Genomic DNA, 22,106 nt, shown 5'->3' with positions numbered 1-22,106 from the left:
GTATTCTCCAAAGACAGAACTAAATGGCAAAAACCACTCAGATGGCACAGATTTTAAGAGATGATTTGAGAGCCTCCAACACAGGTCACTCCAGAGCATCTTGAGGAACTGATACACCAAGAGAAGCAACTCCCATCAAGCCTTTACACCAAAGCACAGTTATACAGATCTGTATTTATTTTAAATGCTGGTGTCAAACTAGACTGTATTTCTGACTTTTAATTTGCCATTGCTATGAGAAGCAAAAAGCAGAGATGCTACAGACACGTGACTCAGTAGCACATTAGGAGATTTAGAATTGCCAAGCCAAAGCAGCAGCTTGACAGCGCACAGCTAATAACATGGTGTCCAAGACTGGAAAAAAAAAGATGGGGTTAATTACTAGCTACATAAAACATCTGTGGGCAATACAACTAGCTCCCAACACAAGCCTTGCACTGGAAAGTAACGGAACAAGATGGAAGTTGGTTCATGTATCTTGGCAGTAACTCAAAGACAGTGGAGGTACCAGAAGGAAATAGCATCGTGAACGGGTGAGGTGGCAAATCCATTCATGAACTGAAACCAACGTTTTGTCGTAAAAGCTACAACACTTCTACACAAGTGTTATTTCCATTTTTATTAACAGATGGGTGTGAAAAATGGAAATCTACCAACAGTATAGGCAGAGGTCTGTACATCCTCAAAAGCAATCCCTCAGGAAAATACGAGCTCTTAAATAGAGCAGCTTTACAACCACCACCATGAGTCGTCAGAGACCAACAACCACTTATATCCTAAGTTGCTGCTGTCTTTTCTGGATGACTGGGACATGCATCAGGAACACACCAGGATATCTGTCCTGGCAAATCTTTCACCTGCAGCTGAACGCACATGTTAAATGCTCCAATTGTCAGAATCCTTTCAACGCACAGTTCTTCAGGAGAGGAAATCTTAGGAGATTTAGTACCAGAAAGGACATGCGAAGAGCAGCACAGTATAGTCTGGAACAGGGGAGCCTATTTTATTTTGCCTTAAGCAACACTTGATGGTTTGGATGGGATTCAGATTCAGAATAAAATAGGTTTGCCTTCAAAACAGATCACATAATTGGCTTTAGGTTTTAGAGCAATTTTCTTTTTAAATGGACCAAATCTTTAAGTTGCTCATAACTCAACTGTTTGAAAACAGCAACAAACCTAACTGCCCCCAAGGAAATATATTCCTATCCCCAAACTGAGACGCATAGATTGGCCAGCCAAGCTGCAATGAAGGAAACTGCTACAGCAGCATTTTGAAGAAAACAGCAACCAGCAGTCCCCAGACAGCCCTGAGAATTGCAAATCTAAAGGTGTGACTCCTGTTTCACAGATTTACTTCACATCAATCAAAACTACATAAAACCCAGTCCTTAATATCCATTCAGAACTATGAAGGCAGTTTAGCAGAAAGGGATAGAAGCGATAAGGCATTAAGCTTTTATGCTTGTATTTTATATCTTGCAGCAAAGCAAGCAACAAAGTAATACTTCGATGGTTTGCTCAAATAAAGGTTTAAATCAGCACTCTGATCTACTCACCCTTTTCACCAGTATCCAGGGAAAGTTTCTTAATGTCATCAGCCAACACATCCTGCAAGTGGTCTTGTCCATGCTCTGCCTCATTATCATCAAACTGAGCTTCTATAATGACATCCGGACTTTTAGCATCGTCTTTTGCCGTCTCTCGAGGAACGCAAGTCCCCAGCATATCCTCAGGGACATCTGATTCACGCGTGGCTTCTGTTTCTTTGTCACTACCATCTGGCTTTATTACCTGAAGGAGCAAGGGATTAAAAAAAGAGGCAAGCTAAATCACTGGACTGAAGAATGAAAACATTATCTTTCTGTTTTCATCTGCATCCCCAAGGAGCTGACAATGAATTGTGGGTGGCTGGTGGCACACTTCAATTGCCATGTAATTAGCCACAGATATTGCACAATCAAAAGAAGTACCTCGCTAGGATAACGATGGGAACGGCATGGCTTTTGCAGTACCTCAACTGTGACAATAAATGTATCCAAAGCGTATCTAGAGCATAACCATACCGCTCCTGCCAAGCCTCTAATCAGCTCTCCAGAAGTTGGGAGTAAGCAGAGGGATGGAGGAGGATACACCACACTTTAGTGAGCTGCTGAGGCCGTTGCTTGCTGCCATACACTGAGCTATCCTGGGGAGTCCCGAACTCAAGGGGTTCCAGTGAATGCCAAGATCATCTCAAAGCACATCTCTGGCCCCAACGCTGTTAGGAATGGACTGAACAAGTTCAGACCAGAGAACACTGCGTCCTCTGACCCGAGGAGGAACCGGACTGGGGCAGCTTGTTAAGGCACCAACGTCTACATTTATTTTAGGCTTTTGTTTGTTAAAGGCACACAGTTATTGCTGCTACCTACATAAACCTCCTAAATAAGTTACTGAGAAGTATGAACTCAGTACTTAACCACCATTTCAGACAAGCACCTCTGACCATTGCTGCAGACTTGTCCCCGTTTTAGTGCCGCAATGGCATACGAGGAGGAGAAACCACGCACACAATCATGTCAAATGAAATCACACACAACCCCTGTCCAAGTAAAGCAGAGCACAGACCTGGATGGCATCCCTCTTCGCACGACAGACACGGGAACGGCTCCATCTCCAGCTATACCGATCAGAACAGTTCACACCTTGGACAAATACACTTTTACAAGCATCCTCCACACAACCACCAGCGAGTTGCAAGCACCCTTGAGGTCCTGGAACCTAGGTCCAGGTTTTACTTTCTAAAGCAGTGCTTAAGTTTCCTTCAAGCTGCAGTACTTTAGTGTGATACGCAGATCGGCATGGGTTAAGGCAATAAGATCACCAGCTACTACAACCACAAAGAAGTGGGGTAACCCCGTTCCAACGCCCTCCCGGCGACTGAGCTCCTCTCCAGCTGGTGCTGGCGTTCACTGCTCGAAATGCTCCCCTCTGGTCCCCAGCATCACTACCCTGGTGCATGACCACAGCAACTCCCACCACCAGAAAGGCAAGCGAAGGGACCTTATAAAAAAAACAAGAAGAAATCCTTTCCAGTACTGCATTTTAAATGATTGGTGTAATCATTAGAAATAAGCGTAAATAGCCGCGACAGGTCCTCGCTGAAGACAACCATTCCAAAGGAGGAAAAACACAACTCAAAAGGCTCCACAATTTATTTTTTTTAGTAAGTAAAAAGCAAATAGAACAAATCAGACCTGTACAGGCAAGAATTTCACAACTTTAAACATACGAAGCTACATCGATGCTTTCAAGCAGTACCCGTTTCTTTGTAATCTCTTCTCAATATGCAACAAAATCAATTTTAACACCGGGTTGAATTCAAGCCTTTAAAAAAGCCCTGAGATGACATTATTCTGAACTCTTGTTACCTTTTGTGACTCTGCTTTCCATCTTTTTCTTTTAATATGTATATAATTTGTTACCATAGCAGATTTTGAGTCAAACATTAAATTGTGAAAAAAAAAGGGGAAAAGTTTGGCAGAAGGTGGGAAAATGGCCTATTATTAAAGCTGGCTACATTCGGTACATAAAATACTGACACACGATGGTCTGGGCAAGAACAGTCTATTAGATTAGAGAGCTGACAAGGCTCCACACGCTAGTGACTCTGCCAGTGTGCCTATCCAAAAAGCAAACTAGTGTCAACAGTAATGCTTGGACCCTCCCATGGTCAGATATGGATGTATTCAGCTCTTAAATTTCAATTGCACCAGATGTGTGCAAGTGTGCAACTGCAGCAGGAGTTCATTTTCTCCAATCCCTTCAGGCTTTGCCTGATTTTTTTTCTTTTCAAGTCATTCTTTGGAAGTGTGGGATGTGTTTCTGGTGCTAAATCGCAAATCTTTCTATATCTAATGCAGCTAACAACATCAAATATATTTGAATGATAGGAAGCTCTTCTCCAAAGACACAGCACTGAAAAGCTTATGCTTGAAGAGTTTATGTTGCATTAAAGAAGGCAGCAAATACTCATTTCTTTTTAAATGCCATACACTAAAATCAGCGTGCTGCCCCCAAGCTAGGATACACCCTACTGCCACTAGCTAGCACGATACGCCAGCTGGGACTACCTAAGCCCCCAGTCACACATTTCCTTACAGATTTGCAAATGGATTTTTAAGTAAAGTTTTCCAGAGTCCACAAAAACACGACCTCCACGCAGAACAGAGACGCGAAATGTCCAGATGCTGTCAAGCATGGGTGATAGGATTTGTCTTTTTTCTCAAGGCCAAGACCGATCAGTTAGGCTGACCTCATCCATAACAGAGCGGGGGATTTCACCCAAAAATGCTTACATCACACCAGGAATCTAGGGAAGCTGTACATCACAGGACTGGAAAGCTGCATAAGACTTTACAAAATCAGGAGCTCAATGGATACAATTATTCCCGTTACGATGATCTCCTTGTTACTGGCCAACATGAGCTCACCACACAGATTCCAGAATGCAGGATGCTGCTGTATCTGAACAGCAGTGTATTGGATCATCAGATTAACCTTTTCTTACGCACAGCATTTTGGAAAACAAACTTATGATATTGTACTCTATTTCTTGTCGTGCTATTGAAGCTCATACATGAAATAATGCAGACAGACAGAATAAATATATCAGAACTTAATCAGAAAAGCAGAACGAATCAAATACACAATTATGTAACTCTGTTACAGTCATGTGTGGTGCAGAGCACAGCTCTTTGCCAGTGCAGCTCACTCTGCATGGGTCTCCAAGGAGGGCATTCCCCATCGCTGCACACGTATGACATGTGTGACCCTGCTATTGTGCAAACATCCCAGGGTGCGTGGTCAAAGCCCACTGAAGAACCTTACCTTCCTGACCCAGGAAGTCAAACGTCAGCCTCAGAGTTATATTATTTTCATATGCTCCTTAATCAAAAAAATACCTTGTAAGAAGCATTTTCTTGAAAGTCAATTGCTTGTTTGAATGTCTGATCCTCAAGATAGCGTCTGAATAAATTTTCTTCCAACTTTAAACAAACATCCATAGCTGAACAAGCATCAAGTTTCTGCCCCACAGTGATTGGTTTGTAAAGTCACAGCTCACTGAACACAAGATCTTTGAATGAAAATCCCATCTCAACCATAAACGTAATAAAAAACAGCTAGTGGGCAAGTGCATCCTGGCATGAATCTGCACAATCTGGACAGCGGAGTGATTACCTCGCTGCATTCAGCCCAGCCTTGAAGTAGCCATCAAATGAACGATTGTCCTTACTTGGGAGGAATTTGTTCCAACAGAAAACTGAACCGGGAAGCCATGCATCTGAAAGCACTACGGGTTACCTTCAGAGCTACAGGAGAAACTGCTTTCTCTGCCAGAAGCAATCTTCTATCCGCCCTGTTAGTTCCAGGCTTTTCACAGACTTTCCACTTAAGCCTCCCATCCACTCTAGGACAAACCCCAGGCCTGTTTATTCTCAGATCAGGTATGGTTTTTCTGATGTTAACTGTTGCCACTGAGGAAGCAGCAACTCATACATGGCTTTCATCTCTCTCAAACTACTGAACTCGACCAGGGACTTGCAACCTCCACTGAGCTGTTAACCCCCAGGTTTTTTCCAATAGATGTACCAAACCCTTAACGTATATAACCCTGATCCCAATAGGCTTGCTTGTCTTCCTCACTCAGCTGTAATCCTTACAAGCCACATGTGGATCCGCACCGACCAGGAGATGTGGGTGACTGCTCGACTAGACATGGCTGGACGTACACAGCTTGCATGGCTGAAAGCTTTCCACGTAGGGTCACTGGTTTCAACAGAGGCTCATGCAAAAAGCTCCCCTTCACTGATAGGGTCTTGCAGGTAAGGAAGTAGGAACATCTTCACTACAGGTATTTTGGATGCAGATTCAAAGAGTGAAATTTATCTCGAGGTGTTTGTATTAAAATGAGGGACTACGATACAGAGTTTTAGACATTTCCACTAGAGCACACTATTGTTGAGATTATTCAGGTATAACTTGCCCACCAAGCTCTGGGACATCACTGTTACTTGAAGCAGAGAACATCTTAAATTGTTCTTTAAACATCGTTCTTTAAAATTGTGTTCAGTTTTCTGAAATCGCTGTCCTTTTCCACAGCCGAACTGTTTCAAAAATTCAAAGACAGCATTTGCTTTCACTTAAAAAAGCAATAACAAATAGATACATGACTCATTCGTAAAGTGTTTAACTGTGTTTAGATTTGACAATGAAGGAGGACGCTTATGGCATTTATCATATTAGCTCAAGTAGGTCATTTAGAAGCCCTGGGAGGCAGCCTTCTGCCACTCCAGAATTCACCAAAGTCCCCAAAAGAGGTCTTGCTGCGAACGTGCAGTAGGAAACCCACAAGTACACAAAACAACCCACTGGGATTTAGGTTTCTGGTGGGATTCCACAGAGGCCTGCAGTAGGCCAAGCATTCACAAAAATCGGAAACTAAATATTAAGTCACTGGTAATAAAACTCACGGATGACAAAGACTTGCGGAGCAGTCAAGTCCAATTGGTGAACGAGGCTGATCTGAATCCAGAACGTTTGAGAATAGCCAAAAGTAAACTCAAATATCTAAGAATATGCAACACATGCCTGCAAATGGGTCTGCCTTGGAAATCACCGACTGAAGAGAATGTGAAAGGCTTCTAATGAACAAAAATCTCAGCAGTAGGATCCCCTCTATTATAAAGAGAACTGTTATACAGGGTAAAAGTAATCTCAGGTTTGTAACGCTGCGCCAGTGGGAGACACTAGGCTTGCGCAGTGCACATTTTCATAAAGATATTGTAGAAAAATCGGAAGAGATAAAGTACAGCTTTCTACACTAAATCAGTCAAAACCTGGCAAAACGCCTCATGAGTAATCAAACCCCGAATGTGCAACTTATCCAAAAGATTTCCGAAGTGACGAGTCATTTGTGGTAACTGCCTTCAGTGGGGCAGATGGGTCCAAAGGGGCTCCTCAAGGTGCTGCAGATTCACCAGCAAGTAGAAGCTGAGGACAGACTCACAGCAGGCAGGAAACACCTTGAGCAGGGAGGATAAAACATGGGAACAGCTACAAGGAAAGTAAGGTCTTCAGCCCCAGCCTATCTCCTGAGGTCTGCAATCAAGGCAAGATGCCTTTCTTCCGAAAAAAAGACTTTGGTTAAACACAAGTTCTGCTTTAGCTGTAGACAAGTTATGAGCAATGCTGGGTAGGGAGGCAAAGTTGAGGTCAGAGCCATTGGTCTTCTCTGGTGCTGAGCCTTGGTTAAGCAATAAGTTTGAGAAACAGAAACAGGTTGAAAGGGGTTATTTCGAAAGGAAGACAGCTGAAAACAGGCACTTTGGACCAAACTGCAATCTCACACTTAAAAGAGACCGTTGCCACCACAACACTAATACAAACTCCACATTTCATACCAATTCTGCGAACACCTGCATCTGTTTGCCTCCCAGCTTTTGCCATATTAAACAGGCTTCACTTAAACCTGGTTCCCTAATGTTCGCTCACGAGGGAGCAGGAATGGAGCCTGGCTAGCATGAGGATGCTGTCACAGTTCATACGTACATGCTAGAGCCAAGCTACCATAAATATTAACAAGGAAGACCTTTGCTTTTCTGAAAAGAGCAACCCAACAAAGGCTGGCTCACTCGAGCTCCTTCTTGGCTAAAGAAAGGATGGTACTTCCAATAAGAGAAAAACCACCTGTCCCAGACACCTTTCCTGCTCTTTGTAATCTCACACACACCAAACAGCTCTGGCAAAGACAACTCAGTAAAGACGACTACTCTCAGTAGGAGCAATCATAGCATTACTTTTAAAATAGTGATAATGCTAGTGTTCGGGTTGCTTTTTTGTGTGTTTTTGTTGTGTTTTTTTTTTTAAACAATCTTAAATTCTAAGTCACTGGAAACACTTGCTAACAGCCAGCAGGATAGCTATTTTATATTACACAGCACGTTATAGTTTACATTCCAGACACATCACATTGGACGCGATAATCATACAAACATCCAAACCAAAACCTCTCCTCCTGCCTAGCAGAAGGCTACTCGCTGCCCAGGGGGCTCTGTTGTTCCCAGGTGTCCCCCAGAAGACATCCAGCTTGTGGATTCAAAGGGGCAAACTATCTGAGTACGCAAAGGCTTTTTTGAAGCAGCTGACACCAGCTGCAGAGGGGAGACAGCACGATTAATTACCGAGCGTTCTCAGAGCTCTTCTCTGACTTGTTCCCACTGCAGGAGGTGAGAGAGAAACAAATGCAATACAGCATATGCATTTTCAAAACAAAATGCAGAGACAGCTCTGCAACACGCTCATCTTCTCCTCATCCTCCCCAGCATCCTGCATCAATCATCTCCTCTCAGACTAAACCCCAGCAAAGCGAGTGTTTGCTGCGGAGTTAACGGAGGAAATCAGACGGTGTGCAGGGTTAGTCCAGCCCCAGCAGACAGCCCTGCTGTACAGTTCAAGCAGGGCTCGTCCGTCCTTCCGAGCAGGTAGGGGACTGCGGCAAGTGCTGAAGGGCTCGCACAGCACGGGGGATTTGAGCCCACACACTGTGGGAGGTGGGCAGGCCACCAGTGCTACAAGGCACCTCCACATCACCTCCGGCACCCCAGGAAGCCTGTCAGCCCTGCCTGAAACAAGCACTGATCTGGTCAGAGGAAGCGACTGATAACCTAAGGAGCAGAATTAACTGCAAAGAACGTTATCTCCAAATGGCCACCTTTTCTCACTGCTTATCCTGTTTCCATTACTAACACTCATTCCTGAGCTGTTCTCTCGTCTTCTCTCTGTGCTTCAGCCTGTACTTAGACATCACAGGTTAGTATGCCCCCCCCCCAAGTCCTTCTACCCCCTCATACAAATAACTAGAGTGACAAGTGGAAAAGCATCAACAGGGAAAATTCTCAAGCCTGACCTTTCTGAATCCCCAAGCCAAAACAAGAGCTGCCTCCTCACCATGCGTCCCCACTCCTTACCCGGTCTCTGACCTATCATTTGCCTCAGAGCTCCACACTCACAGTGCCCTGGCCCTTGTCCCACACCTCCGGTCTGCTTCCACACATGTTCGGCAACACTTCATTATCACCAAGCAGGAGACACTTGCCTCTGCCCTCGTCTCTCCTGAAGCTGTTCCCGCCTTTCAGCCCCTTCCTGTCACGTCTCTGGTCTCCCCTGGCCCACCTCACTGAGCTCTGGCTCTTGCGCCCCTGCCAGTAGGATACAGGGTCCTACAATCAGACCACGTTCCCCAAGTTCACTTCATCTGGTTCTCCTGTAACACAGAAAATTGCAGCTCCATCTGTATGCTCCTGCCTTTTGTATCCTCTAACACTTGCCAGGAAAGGAAAGTCTGAACAGTCTCTCCCTGCACAGCACAGGCACCCCATGCCGCCGCAGCACCCGTGGCGTGGATCGCAGCACTCCAAAACTCCAAGAAAAAACTTATCTGTGGACTTCATAGGAAATATCCGAGCTCATATCAGGCCCCCTACCCTCAAGCTGCTCTAAAAACAAAGCTGCTAAAGATCCTAAGGACCCCATGATACATCTTGTGCAACCTTCCCCAAGGATTATTTGGGAATACCTGTGACGGAGATGTCTGAGCATGAGGGGATTCACACGTCACAGCTGCTGTGTGATATTTAGACCTCTTGAGGTGAAGAGTATCAAGAAGAAAGAAGACGGGTAAGCATAGCGTCCCTGTGCCTGCTTGCAGGGAACACTACAATCCCCTTGGTAGACAAGCCAACCCGTGAAGGATTCCCAACAGCATTACAAAGAGCTGTGTATTATTATAGCCGGATCAACAAACCTGTTCCACACTTTCCACTCCAGCTACCACCCCCAGGATTTGATTTGGTGCTAGGCTTAAAGCTAAGCCTCTATTTTCAGAATACCTATGGCTATTGCTCTGACCTTCCCACACACATTCCCCAAAACACAGGCGTCCCTGGAGCAGAAGAGATACAGCAAACACCTCATATCCCGGCCGCAGGCTCCCAACCCACACACCACTCTCCTGGACGGCTGCGTATTGTCACATTTAAACCAGGGATGAATATTTAGCAATATCCCAACATCTCATCTGTATGGCAAACCTCCCTGGTGAGAAAAGTTTGACCCCAGGGAGGTGCAGAAGATCTGGTTCAGCATCCAACCTTTAGCACACGCAGGACTCAACCCTCTCCTACACGCTCATCCCACAGTCAGGCTCACAAAATCCGATGAGGCACACGCAGTTCCTCCATCTCCTACAAACAAACTCTTTTCATAAAAGAGGCCCTTCACACTGGCAGCCTCCCTGCTGGACCCCAGTGAAATGTTCCTTGTACCTTGGGTCTTTGTATTGCCTGCTCCTCGCAAGACCTCCCACTTTGGTGCATCTCATGAGCTGTGTGTTGCACTCCAGGCCACAGCGAACTGGAAACGAGAGTGTAATGCACAGGGCCCAGCTATGAGGTTGCCAGAACATATTGGTTTGAAACATCACAGAAAATATTCGGCTCCATATTTTCAACAGTAGCCAGGAAGAAAATGCATGGAACAATTTTGAGAACTGTTTTTCAAAAGTCATTTAAATCAAATTATGCCCCATCCACACTGGCAGCAAAACCCTCTCTGCTAACTGGAACTGGTTTTCTTTTCTTTGTGTGTGTGTTCTTTTCTTTTTGGTTTAACTTATTTTTTAAAAACTGTCTCCCAGCCATCTTTTTCTGGTAATGTGGACAGGCACTGCAACACTACAGGAACGGGTGCCAGGACAAAACCTATGATGCACAGTCCCTAGAATAAATCACTCAAGAGGGGTGGATTAGAGAAAGAGAGCAACGTAAGGTTACATCTTCAACGATACGATTCTCTGAAATCACTGCATTTTCAGCAAACTGTTGCAGAAAGATATCCAGCTTGCAGCTGATGTAAAGAAGCAAGGCTTTTGGATCATTTGCAGCTTCAAAACAATACCCTGAATCAATATATTTTAAAAGATGTAATTATTACACAGTGCTTGCATGTAATCAGAAAAGAATCTACTTGTGCTGAGCGTATCGTTTGAGAGCTCCCATGCCAAGCAAATCCACACCACTGGCTCACACAAACCCAAAGTATTATCCACTGCTGCCTTTTCTTTTTTTTTCTTTTTTTTTCTTTTTTTTTTTTTTTTTTTAAGTATGTATGAAAAACATATTTCCTGGAAACAATGATACCCTTTGAAGACATATTCAGCATTTCAAACCGAACAAGCCTGCACCCGCACGTGCCCGTAAGAGGAAAGTAGGTTGACAATGCAAACTAATCGAAATGTACCGCAAGGGCTATCCAAGATATTTGCATATCTATACCTCCCAAGGCTATATAGGTTTGAAACTTCTCTCCAAATTCTATAAAAATGATTTCTTATGCATCTAAGAAAATCTCTTACTTGTGATCAGCACTTTAATTTATCAAGGCAGGAAACAAATCAACCGAGAGTTAACACGTCAGAGCTTGTGCCTTAAGCCCCTCACTTTCTTGTTTCATTCCTTTTGATTGGGCTCCGAGTGCCAGTTCCCAGGGGTCTCAGCCCTGCACATGTTTTGGCACACTTTCAAAGCCCAGAATGGTACACCTGGGACAAAGCACACACTGTTCAGGAAGTGCGCCGGGGCCAAAAAAAGCAATAGAAATTTCCACAGTTAACTCGCATTACTGTTTGCCAATAAGCCTCCTATTATGAAAACCCATAACTGGAAACTGTCATATTACAGAACAATTTATGGAAGTTTTCAGAGTATATATGTCCCAGTGGGAGCTTCCTTTGATGTGTTCCATCAACCCAGGTCTGCTTATTTATTCATGCAGTGGAAGAAGAGCATCAGGAACCTAAACAAGTCATCACTGAAGCGTCACCGAGACTCCCACTCTAGGAGTGCTTCAAATAGTTCTTCGCTTCTTCGTCTTCTCAGTCATTCATCTCTATGGCTGCATTCAGTCAACAGCTTGGCTGCCCCATCTTTGTTTCATTTCATTTTCTGCAGAAACATTCCTGCATATACATTGTCATCAGCCGCTCCTCTGAGGACAAGGAAGGCAAAACACAGCTGCTTTGGGCTGCCTGCATCCTGCCATGCTTGCCTCAATCCCATCAGATGAGCTTGGCAAAATTAAATCCTACTCCCACAGTCTCTACCCTGTCACACCAAGGAAACTGGCACCTACATCGATTCCTAAATCAGATTTCAATTGCATCAAAACAGGGCTCCAACCAAGAACAACAGTCTCATCTGGAGCCAGCATGATACTATTAAACTGCATGCATACAGCCAGTGCTTCCTATGCAGATACCCGCACTTTGGTGCAGAGGTAAAAGGATTTCATAACAGATGCTGGAGAGGCATCCCAGGAAACTTAGAGACTTTTAGCAAAAAAAGACTGAAAGTCTACTTTAACTTTGTTTTCTATACAGGAGTCAGCAGGTACCATCCACCAGCGTGGCTTCTCACTGAGCAGCTCCAGCCTCCAGGGAATGGGTTGAGACATCAACCAACCCCCAGGTCAGTTATTTCCACGTGCTGCGCTGCTGCTGTTTCCAGTCATGCACATCAAGATCACCGTGGATCCGATATGCTCCCCATCACTCTCAGACAGGCACTGAAAAGGCTCTGTGCTCAGAGGCAGCTGTGGCAGAACAGGAACAGCCCTGGCTGAAGAGGAGAACCACCTGCAGAGGAAATGAGTTGAAAGAGGTAATTCCTGCGGGCATGCTAAGAAGGGAGGGGGGAAATTCAGATGATTAAATGAGGATAAAAAGATAACAGCCTCCTCTAATGTTGAGAGCTTTCTGTGTCCAGAAGACAAGCTGTGAGCCAAACATACTCCTTCACACCTGATACCAGCAAATTGTGACTCTGGACAGCATCTCACTGCAACACAAAGCACCAAGTGCCTGCAGACAAGAGGAGGGAGATGACAGCAGCACATTTTGCTCAAAGATTCCTGCAAATACACAGGGTTGGTTTTCAGACTGGGAGAGTTCCCCGCCTGTGACCTAAACCTGCTACAAATCCATTTCTTTGGGCTTCCTGACTTAGAGACCATTGCACCCAGGCACACAGATGGTGGAGTTTTTCAGTGCCTAGTTCAAAAGTGCAGAGGGGACTGACTGTGCTGACATTAAATCATTAGTGCAGCCAGGAAATCCCAGACCTCCATATCTATCTTACACTTCCAAGAGGTTCCTTACTGAAGTGCACAAGGAAAGCAGTCCCGCTCTCAATTGCCCATGCCTTTTGGTAAGTCATTCAAAACATTTTGCCTATTTCGCACCGCTTGCCACTGTGCTGGGCAGATCTGCGTACTCTGTCCCAAAGACATTACAGCTGAATTTCACACTGCTAGTGAGGCAGAATCCAAGTGCGAAAAGCAGGCTGAAAATAGCAAAGCAGCTGCATGGATACGTGGGAAAGCCACAAATATAAATACTCGATCAGTTTTCATAAATTAAATATCCTGGGTTGTTCTGCTTCATGGGCAAAGCAAGAACAAGTCAGAGAAAAGCATTTAAGCCGGCTGGGTAGGGCAGGTGTCACAAGATAAAGCAAGAAGGGTATTTCTCCACTCAGAAAATGGGGATGAAATTTGGTTTACATGCAAGCATGAGGATTAATGTTTCCAAATACTTCACCTAGGTTCAGAGCATTATGTTATGCTTAGGGCTTATCAGAAACACTAACACACCAGCTGGCTTTCTATCAGCTGAGGGATGCTTCCAGGGACTAAGGCTTAACCCCACAGAAGGCATCCAGGTGTTCACAGCTATAGAGCAGACTTTCATAGCAGGTACTCACACGACTGAAGGACAGTGTCAGTTTATTTACAGCTGCTAGTAGAGATTAGTAAGCCAGGATGGAAAGAAACGTCCCACAGTTCCAAAAAAAGAAGCACTTGTATTTGGGAGAGTGCAAATTCTTACTTCCACACACAAAGCAAAAAGGCTTGTGCTCTGAGGCTTAACACTGAGAGCAATTATTGAATTTCGATTTAAAGATCACCTGAGACATCATTCTATTGTATCACATTTGGGAGTATCATTAGAACAGCAAAACAGAAGCAAGATTATGAATGACTACAGTTATAACCACAGCACAGTTACCTGTTCGTGTCAAGCTTTTACTAATAAGAACTTTTGACAATTTGTTTATCCACACCTATCCAAAATTAATTCATACCTTGGTCACGATATTTAAAACTGAAATTTCAACTAGTTTAGAACCAAATCCGATTCTGAAATTTATTATAATGTGAAAATGCCTATACGAGAGAACTAAAGTTGCAACACCTTCACCAAACATACAGTAACAAAACCAGTTCACCAAGGTGCTCTCCAGATATTCAGCTCTGCTGTGGCTTTTCCTTATTATGTAGCTTTATCTGTACACACACAACAGCAGAAGTACCAAAGAACTAACCTCTTGCAGAAGGGAGTCACAAGCCTGCCACAACAGGAGACATGTAACAAGGAGAGACACAACAGCACAGTAACTGGCACATCTTCAGGGAACAGGTACACCTCTTTTCCTTTTGGAAGGAAGGGAACTGTCCATTAAAAGCATGGGTTCCACACTACTCCTTGGCAAAATGCATCCTTCCCAGGGGTATTTGTTTTCTAGCTGTGCTCAGTTGCCCCAGGGAGAACCAGGGACACAACGTACTCGGTCCTGTACCAAAACACATCCAACATCTCCGCATAGAACTTTGAGGAAGTTTTTATTGAAGATAAAACACATGAACAGGAGGGAATAAATGAGAACAATAAGGCTACGCGCAGACTGCCTTGGGAAGGAGCCCATCTTAACAGGAGCTGAAGCAACCTCGCTTCAGTTTGTGCTTGCAACCGGGGGCCCAGGGTGCAGCAAAGACACTTCTCGACTCAGATGGGTGATGCTCAGCATTTTGTTCAGATGGACGATGCTCAGCATTTTGCTGAGGACCTGTCTTACTGCAGTGTTTTCTCTCCGTCTAGTGAAAACAATCAATATCACCAGGTTTCCTCTTGAAAAGGAGACAGGGAAACGACTGCTGGCATTTGCGTCATATGGATCTGCTCAAATTACGGAGTGATGAATCTTATTAAAAAGCAAGCACTTCAAGCTAAATGCCCACAGCCAGTTTGCTTGCATTTACCTTTAGCAATATGGTATGCTTCATTAAATTTTGAAACAGTGTTTATTAGAAGAGTAAAATGCATCAGCATCCTCCACCAGGCTCCTCAGCTAATTTTCATGACATCAGCATCCAGGTTTATTTAACCCAGTGAAAATATACATTGATTGAACATGGTCTCAGAGCAACTCCCGCAGCACTGAAAAATTCGGTAAATAGGAAAAGCCTATTTTTGCTTCTTTCCTTCAGAACAAGATTTACCATGAACAAGATATATCCCATCCCACCTTTGCGACCAGCAATTCATACAGCTTTTCCCTGCAGTAAGCACTACGAAGCCACCACAGTTCACTTTTTTAATGCCAGGCACCTTCTGGTGTGATTTTCCTGTGTGGCAATGGATGCTGTTCTAGCAAAACTCTTCCACAGAATGAACCAAAAGTTAAGGCCAATTGTTATAATTCAAATTAAGAGTGAATGCAGGGCAAGGGACTAACAGTGGAGGATTTCTCTAGTACTTCTCTACAGCCAACCTCTAACATGAGATTTCTGTGCATGTTTCTCTTCTGTAACCTCAACTCACAGAGAAGTCCAGGTTTTCTTTCTCTCCCAAAATTCATTAAAAAGCCTTATTCGAGCTGAGATCTTGTATACAAGTTCTCTGCCAAGAACAAATTTTTACAACTGAGTTTTAAGCTCCTTTTAAAAAAATCCAGGAATTTATAATGGAAATAGTGACAGTGCCCATGATCACAAGTACAGAAACATTATTGTGATAGGTAGTTCCTACCCCATCCAAAAGGAAAAGTTGGTCTCTCAATTGAATTCCACTTCTGTTACAATGGCCAGTTATGAGATCAGGAAAAAAACAGGTGCAAACAAAAAAAGCCTGCAGATTTAAACACTGCTGATGGCAGCACAAAGCCATTACCTTGGTCATTAAAGTCTGCTTGTGCATGTTTGGTTTTTTTTATTATTATTATTACTTTTAAGAACATCCTGAATTACTTTATAACTCATTCCTCCTGGGCAAACTCTTCTCCTAGTGTTCATCACAGGCTAACTTGGCAAATCTTTGAATTGTGCTTCCAAATCCTAATACCTTAGCCATTCCCAGAAATGATTAATACACTGATCTATATTCAGTTGTGTCTGTTTCACCTTTTGGCTCAGTCTGACGAAGCCCACTACCACACAGATACAGCTCATACAGTCACACCAGCTCCTTCTTGCTGACAGCCTACACCTCTGCACTGCAACTTGCCGTGAAATTCCCCCTCGAGATAAACTTTGCTTTCCAGTAAGAAATGCATGGCTGCATCCTGTAACAAACCCAATCTCGCAGGCTATATAAAAGTGGTGATGAGCTGCCTAGCTGCAGTCACTGGAAGAGACTGACCTCAAAGAAAGGAGCAGTGCCCACCTGTAGCAATGCACTCCTCTTAATATTCTGAACACCCTTCCACTTCTCTTAACGCATACACAGTAAACACTGCAACGAAATGCAAAGGAAAGTAGAAATACAAGAAAAAATATGCGCTTGGTTGTGTTAAGAGCTACAAAGCCAAGCTGCTAACAGGCCATGTGGGAAAAGTGCCACAGCCTGAGCTCTGCAATGTCAAGTGTTAACCCCGTTTGACACTCCTGCAAAATTAATCTGCGAATGACAAAATTCAGAAGCACGGCTCAAAGACATGTGACTGTGAACCAGCCTTGACACCTGCTTATGTCATTAATAAAATATTTAATATATTAAGAACACTCGGTCTTCAAAAGCACTGACTGGTGTTGAAATGCGTTAGTCATCCAACAAGAGCTCTCACTTCAACGCTGGAAATCACAGAACAAGGACACCAAATCAGACCTTTGCAAGGTAGTCAGCTCAAACAGGACGCCTGGGCCGTGCTACCTGCAAACATTCATTACTAAAGTTTACAGCTTGCCAGGCCTTTTTTACCAGAAAGGAAGGAAATATCTCTCCCTTCTACTACATTGCGTGGAATTATTTTGAGTCAGAGAGGCAACTACATTGGTCTTTCAACACACTAGTTAAACAAGCCGGGTAAATTCAAAGCTGCTTCGTACGGTTCTGCTGAACTCAAAGCATCTTTCACTTGATCGATTTTCTCCCCTGGGTAAAAGTCACCATGGGATAACACTTAACAACTTTCTTTACCCAGAAGGAATTACTTCAAGAATATCCACACAGGCAAACTGTACTATAGAAAATGTGTTACTGATCTATTGTTTAAGCCACTTGAAAGAAGAAAAAAAAAATCAAAGACCTGCACCCAGCAAAAAGTCAGGGCTTTCCATAAAACTAGGGAGAATCTAAATTTGTGTTCATTACTATTATGTATGTCATTTAAATAAGCTGTTTCCACAGCAACTTCCATCGTGCAACTTAAGAGGTTTCAAGAAATATTTTCTTGAAACTCTACAAATGATAGGACTAAATCTCAGCTTCATTGCAGGAAAGTTTGGAAAGCAGCTTCTAGGAACAGCACCAGGAGTCTGCATCTCACTGAGTGAGTTTATGTTTATGTTGTAAAAAAGCAAAAAAGTTAGTCCTTTTATATATACTCACTCCTAAGATACCAGGATTTTCTTCATAGCTTAAGTTAGGCATGAAAGTTCTTTGTTATGATTGGTTTTATCACACTGAATCCAAACGCTCTGGGTTATTAATCAAATCTTCTGACAGGTCTCCAGTAACGAAACATGACTTGTAGCTAACAATGATTCAACATTCATCTTGAGCTGATAATACAGGAAAGGAAGAAGGACAAAGTTCTCAGATCTTACCCAGGCAGCTCACGGCTTTAGGAAACCCCTTCCATTTGCTTTCTCACCAGTAAAAGTGGTGTATTTGCTGGCTCTGACAAGGCAAATTTTCCACTTGCCTGCTCCCATACTACCACTGTCAGCCATCCCAAAGACTGTTAGTGCCCTAAGTATCTATGTTGTCTGGAAAGCAAGGGACATGTGAAAAGCCATACCCTCTTAAGTAAAATGTTAAGTCCTCCACTTTTTTTTTTTTAATTACATACCTCCTTAAATTTTCCAACATGTTTTGAAAGTTGGACTTGATGATCTTGAAGGTCTCTTCCAACCTAAATAATTCTATATAATTCTATGATTCTATGAAGTGGCTATTCACCCTTAAAGCTAATTTATTATTTTACCAACCACAGCATTATCTGAGGAAATCACTTCACACAGCAGTTTGTTCTTGGGCTGCTGGGGATCCGAATCCAAGCCCCTCTTCTTCATTTGTCACCCAAAGTCACCATTTCCACCTCCACAGCTGGGCTATACTGAGCCCAGGCACTGCGGGGACAGAGTGTGCATAGGGAGAAGGTAAATGAGGAAGGTGTTGTAGGGGCAGAGAGGGGCACTGCTAAGTGTTGAAGCATGAACACACTCTCCTGTGCTATTCTACCCACAGACTGCTGAATAAAGTATCTTCATAACCCCTAGCCCCCCACTTATACAGCACCAGGGGATGGCAAATGACACCAGGAGGTTGCACACGAGGCACTAGGAGCAGCTGTGATTCTTGCTTAAGAATTGCAACAAGCTGGGGGATGCTTGCTCCATGCCCTATGACACCCTCCTGCACACACACACACCTTTTGGTGGCACCCACGGCTCCGTGGGCACGCTGCTGCGGCAGCACGCCTCAAACCCCCACTCCCTGCCCTGCTATTTTCGGAAGTTAATGCTTTTGCTGCCTTTTTGCAGATGATTAAATGACTTTTGCGGTCCCCGATCCAAAACAAATTAAAAGGGATACAAGTCCAAAAACATCCGGTGATAAGCGTGTGCTCACAGTGAAACAATTACCCGGAAGGATTTGCCTTGTTAAACATACAAAAGGTTATCGATAACCTACCGGTTCACACCACTTCTTCCAACTCTGTGGAAGGAGCGTTCCCCACTCCATACCAACGCACCTGTGCAGCTTGCCACGAGCAAACACAGCCAGTCACCTCCACCAAAGGCATCTTTCCTTTAGGGAGCATGATCATACCAACTGCAAAAAGCTTCTGAAGAACAAAGATTATGTGCAACGCAAACTTGACTTCAAACCAAGTATGCGATCAAACCTGCTTCCTTGTAAAAACTTTATAAGACTCCATCATAATAAAACTTAAGTTACTGAATTCTTAACTAATAATTTTCTCTCTAATTTGGCCACTTTGTAAAGTTGTCTTAAAGCCTCCCAGAAGTTATTTCACTGCATTACGCACAGTCCTGCAAGTAACATTAAAATGTTCTACCCAAACTTCACCATATGGATGGTTTTCATAAAGTCTTAAAACAGTTTTGCTTTCCTTGCCAGAACAATTTGTACACCCACAGTTTTTCAAAGCCTTACTCCAGACAAATTAAAAATAAAGCTAATACTTCCAAAAAATGGATGAAAACCAGTTTCATTCTTACACATTCAACCATATATCTCTTATTCATCTTCTATCATGGCTTTAGGAGCTGCTCCCATCAAATTCCACTTCAAATGATACTGAAGAAAGTTATGAATTTGGAAGTGAAAGATGCAACTTGAACATCTAATAGCTTCAAAATTGCCAGCGATATAAAAGAATGAGCTAGGATCAGCAACATCTACAAGCACTCAGAATTGACCAGATCTCTAAAGGAAAAATAAAGTTGCCATGACTGTTTGAAATTAGGAGTCAAGGTAAATTAATATACAAATCAGTCTCACTACAGACACTGTTCTCACCTGTATAAATATTTTGCATCAAGTCACATGAAACATATGGATATGGCAGCTACAGTGAAACAAGCATGCTGCAGCCCTCCAATACAAAAAGTAGTCTGTTTTATTTTTCTTTAATGATAAAATACAGAACTTTCACAGGTCTAAGTTACTCAAGCATATTAGCTGGAAACTTTGCAGGCTACAGTTCTTGTAACTACGTATTACTTGGGAATTTAAAGCACTCTTGTTCCTTTTGAACAGTCAAAAATTGCCACACAAGTACTACTGTACTCATGACCTCTACAGGGAGCAGCTCATTCCTGTCTAACAAGCCAACAACTCCTTAAGATGAAGTTTCCCCATCACTGGCCTAACATGCTCATCTATCACATCAGAAGAGTCACGTGCACATGTATGATTTACTAGATTCTAGAGGTATTCACTTTTAATAAATAGTTAGCTTTTCCAAAGAGAACCCCAAACTACCAAAAGCTCAATCATATCGTGAAAACTCTGGGTCTTCCCTATTTTTCCTCTCCCCTCCTCTTGTATCCAAATGGCAGCAAACATGTCGAGTTGTTATCCTGGAGTCACCAGTTACCCAGCTCCATTCTAGAAGAAAATACTTTTACTTAAGTCCTTCCACAGGTACAAAGTGATATGAAACCACTTCGACACGCACATTTTACTTTAATTTGGAAAAAATCACTAAACACTTACCAAATTTTGTCCATAAAGCATTGGCTTCAAAACAAACCTCTAAAGCTAGTTTTCTGCCCAGATCAAGTTTTACTGTAGAGTTGCACTCAATTTTCTAAGCTTGTAACACAGAAAGGTTGACTAACCTCAACTTTAACTACAGTGTTTACAAAAGTGTAAATATAACGTAATGTGCAACATACTAGGGCACAATTTAAGCATTTTTGCAGTGAAAGTTTTAAAGAGTCCTTCTTGTCTGTATTCACTGTCGTTTATCAAAGACACGTGAACTGGGCTTTTCATTTTAAACTCAGTTATATTTGCTTCGTCACAGTCATAATATCAAGAAGACTGGAGTAGAAAAATCCCACTGTTTTGGGGTAGAATTTTTTTCACAACATGTATCAAAGATAATTAATTCTGTTTGGAGTGGGGGGCTTTTTAACCATGAAAAAAAGGAACCATTAACCATGAAAAAAAGGTTATGTATACATCGCTAAAGATACAAAGCTTCCCTGGCTATGGCCTGGAAAAGAATGGAGTTTTTGATAAGCCTGCATTGTTTTTCATTTCAGAGCTGAAGGGATGCAAAGCAGGCAGATGTCCTTCCTGATGTCCTTCTTTCTGAAAAAGACTTGAAAATTTTAAAAAGGTGGCAGCAACTAATAAAGCAGCACAAACCAAATTTAAAATTCCACTTTGATGTTTCACTGCTTTTTTATATCATAATCCTATACTGTACAGCATGTCCAACTACGGATGCAGCTAGAAAAACACTTGACCCTAAAAATGTTTGATGCAATCTAAACAAAGAGCATTTCCTAAGGTTTCTTGCCAGCCAGGACTCAGGAACCGCGCTCTATACCTCCTTCACGCCACTTCTACAAAGGGAAGAGAATTTCTTTAACAGACACTAGGATGCAGAGCTGCTCAGTAGAGGCCAATCGTTTATTCTCATCTTGGTTCCTCATCTCACTCAAGCGACACAGATCCCCCATGCAATCAGCTGCTTCTGTACGAAGTTAAGGCTAAGAAGGAGAGGTACAAAATACGACCTTTAATCCCTGAGATGTGGTAGTAGGGAACAATCCCTGCCTGCTGAGCAACAGAGGTGTTGAGGCAAGTCTACAAAGACAAAAAGAACAGGATGTGAAATTTCTGAATGAAGAATATTTGACAAACACTTCTATCTTTCTACAGTAATCGATCCCTGGCTGGGGAAACCACAGTGTTTAATCAGAGAGGGTGATACACAAGCGTTGGGAGCTCCGTTTCCGACTACCACAAAAGCCCAGCACAGAGTTATGTATATTTTGTTGTCTGCCGTTTTGTACAATGCCCTTCCCTCAAGCACTGACCCTCAGAATACATTATACATTGTTAGAGGAGATTAGTTTAACTGCAGATTATTTTTCTTTTTGCTCTCACAAAGCACTTAAAAGAAATTAGTGCTTGGAAACTGGAGCTCTGAAGCACAGTATAATAGTTTATTTACGATCATAGCAGCT

At 43.0% G+C, this 22,106-nt stretch overlaps 1 protein-coding gene across 1 annotated transcript in view; it reads right to left on the bottom strand.

The window, feature by feature from the left end:
* The window catches only part of DIS3L2 (DIS3 like 3'-5' exoribonuclease 2), a 192,329-nt gene that overhangs the window by 128,834 nt on the left and 41,389 nt on the right, over nucleotides 1-22,106 (bottom strand). Inside the window, 1 exon segment of the mRNA XM_035544858.2 lies at nucleotides 1,559-1,793. Coding sequence (XP_035400751.1) covers nucleotides 1,559-1,793 — 235 coding nt within the window.

Source organism: Cygnus atratus, chromosome 9 (assembly GCF_013377495.2).
Source record: "Cygnus atratus isolate AKBS03 ecotype Queensland, Australia chromosome 9, CAtr_DNAZoo_HiC_assembly, whole genome shotgun sequence".
In the NCBI taxonomy this organism is placed as follows: Eukaryota; Metazoa; Chordata; class Aves; order Anseriformes; family Anatidae; genus Cygnus; species Cygnus atratus.
This window is presented reverse-complemented; position numbering and strand designations above follow the sequence as displayed.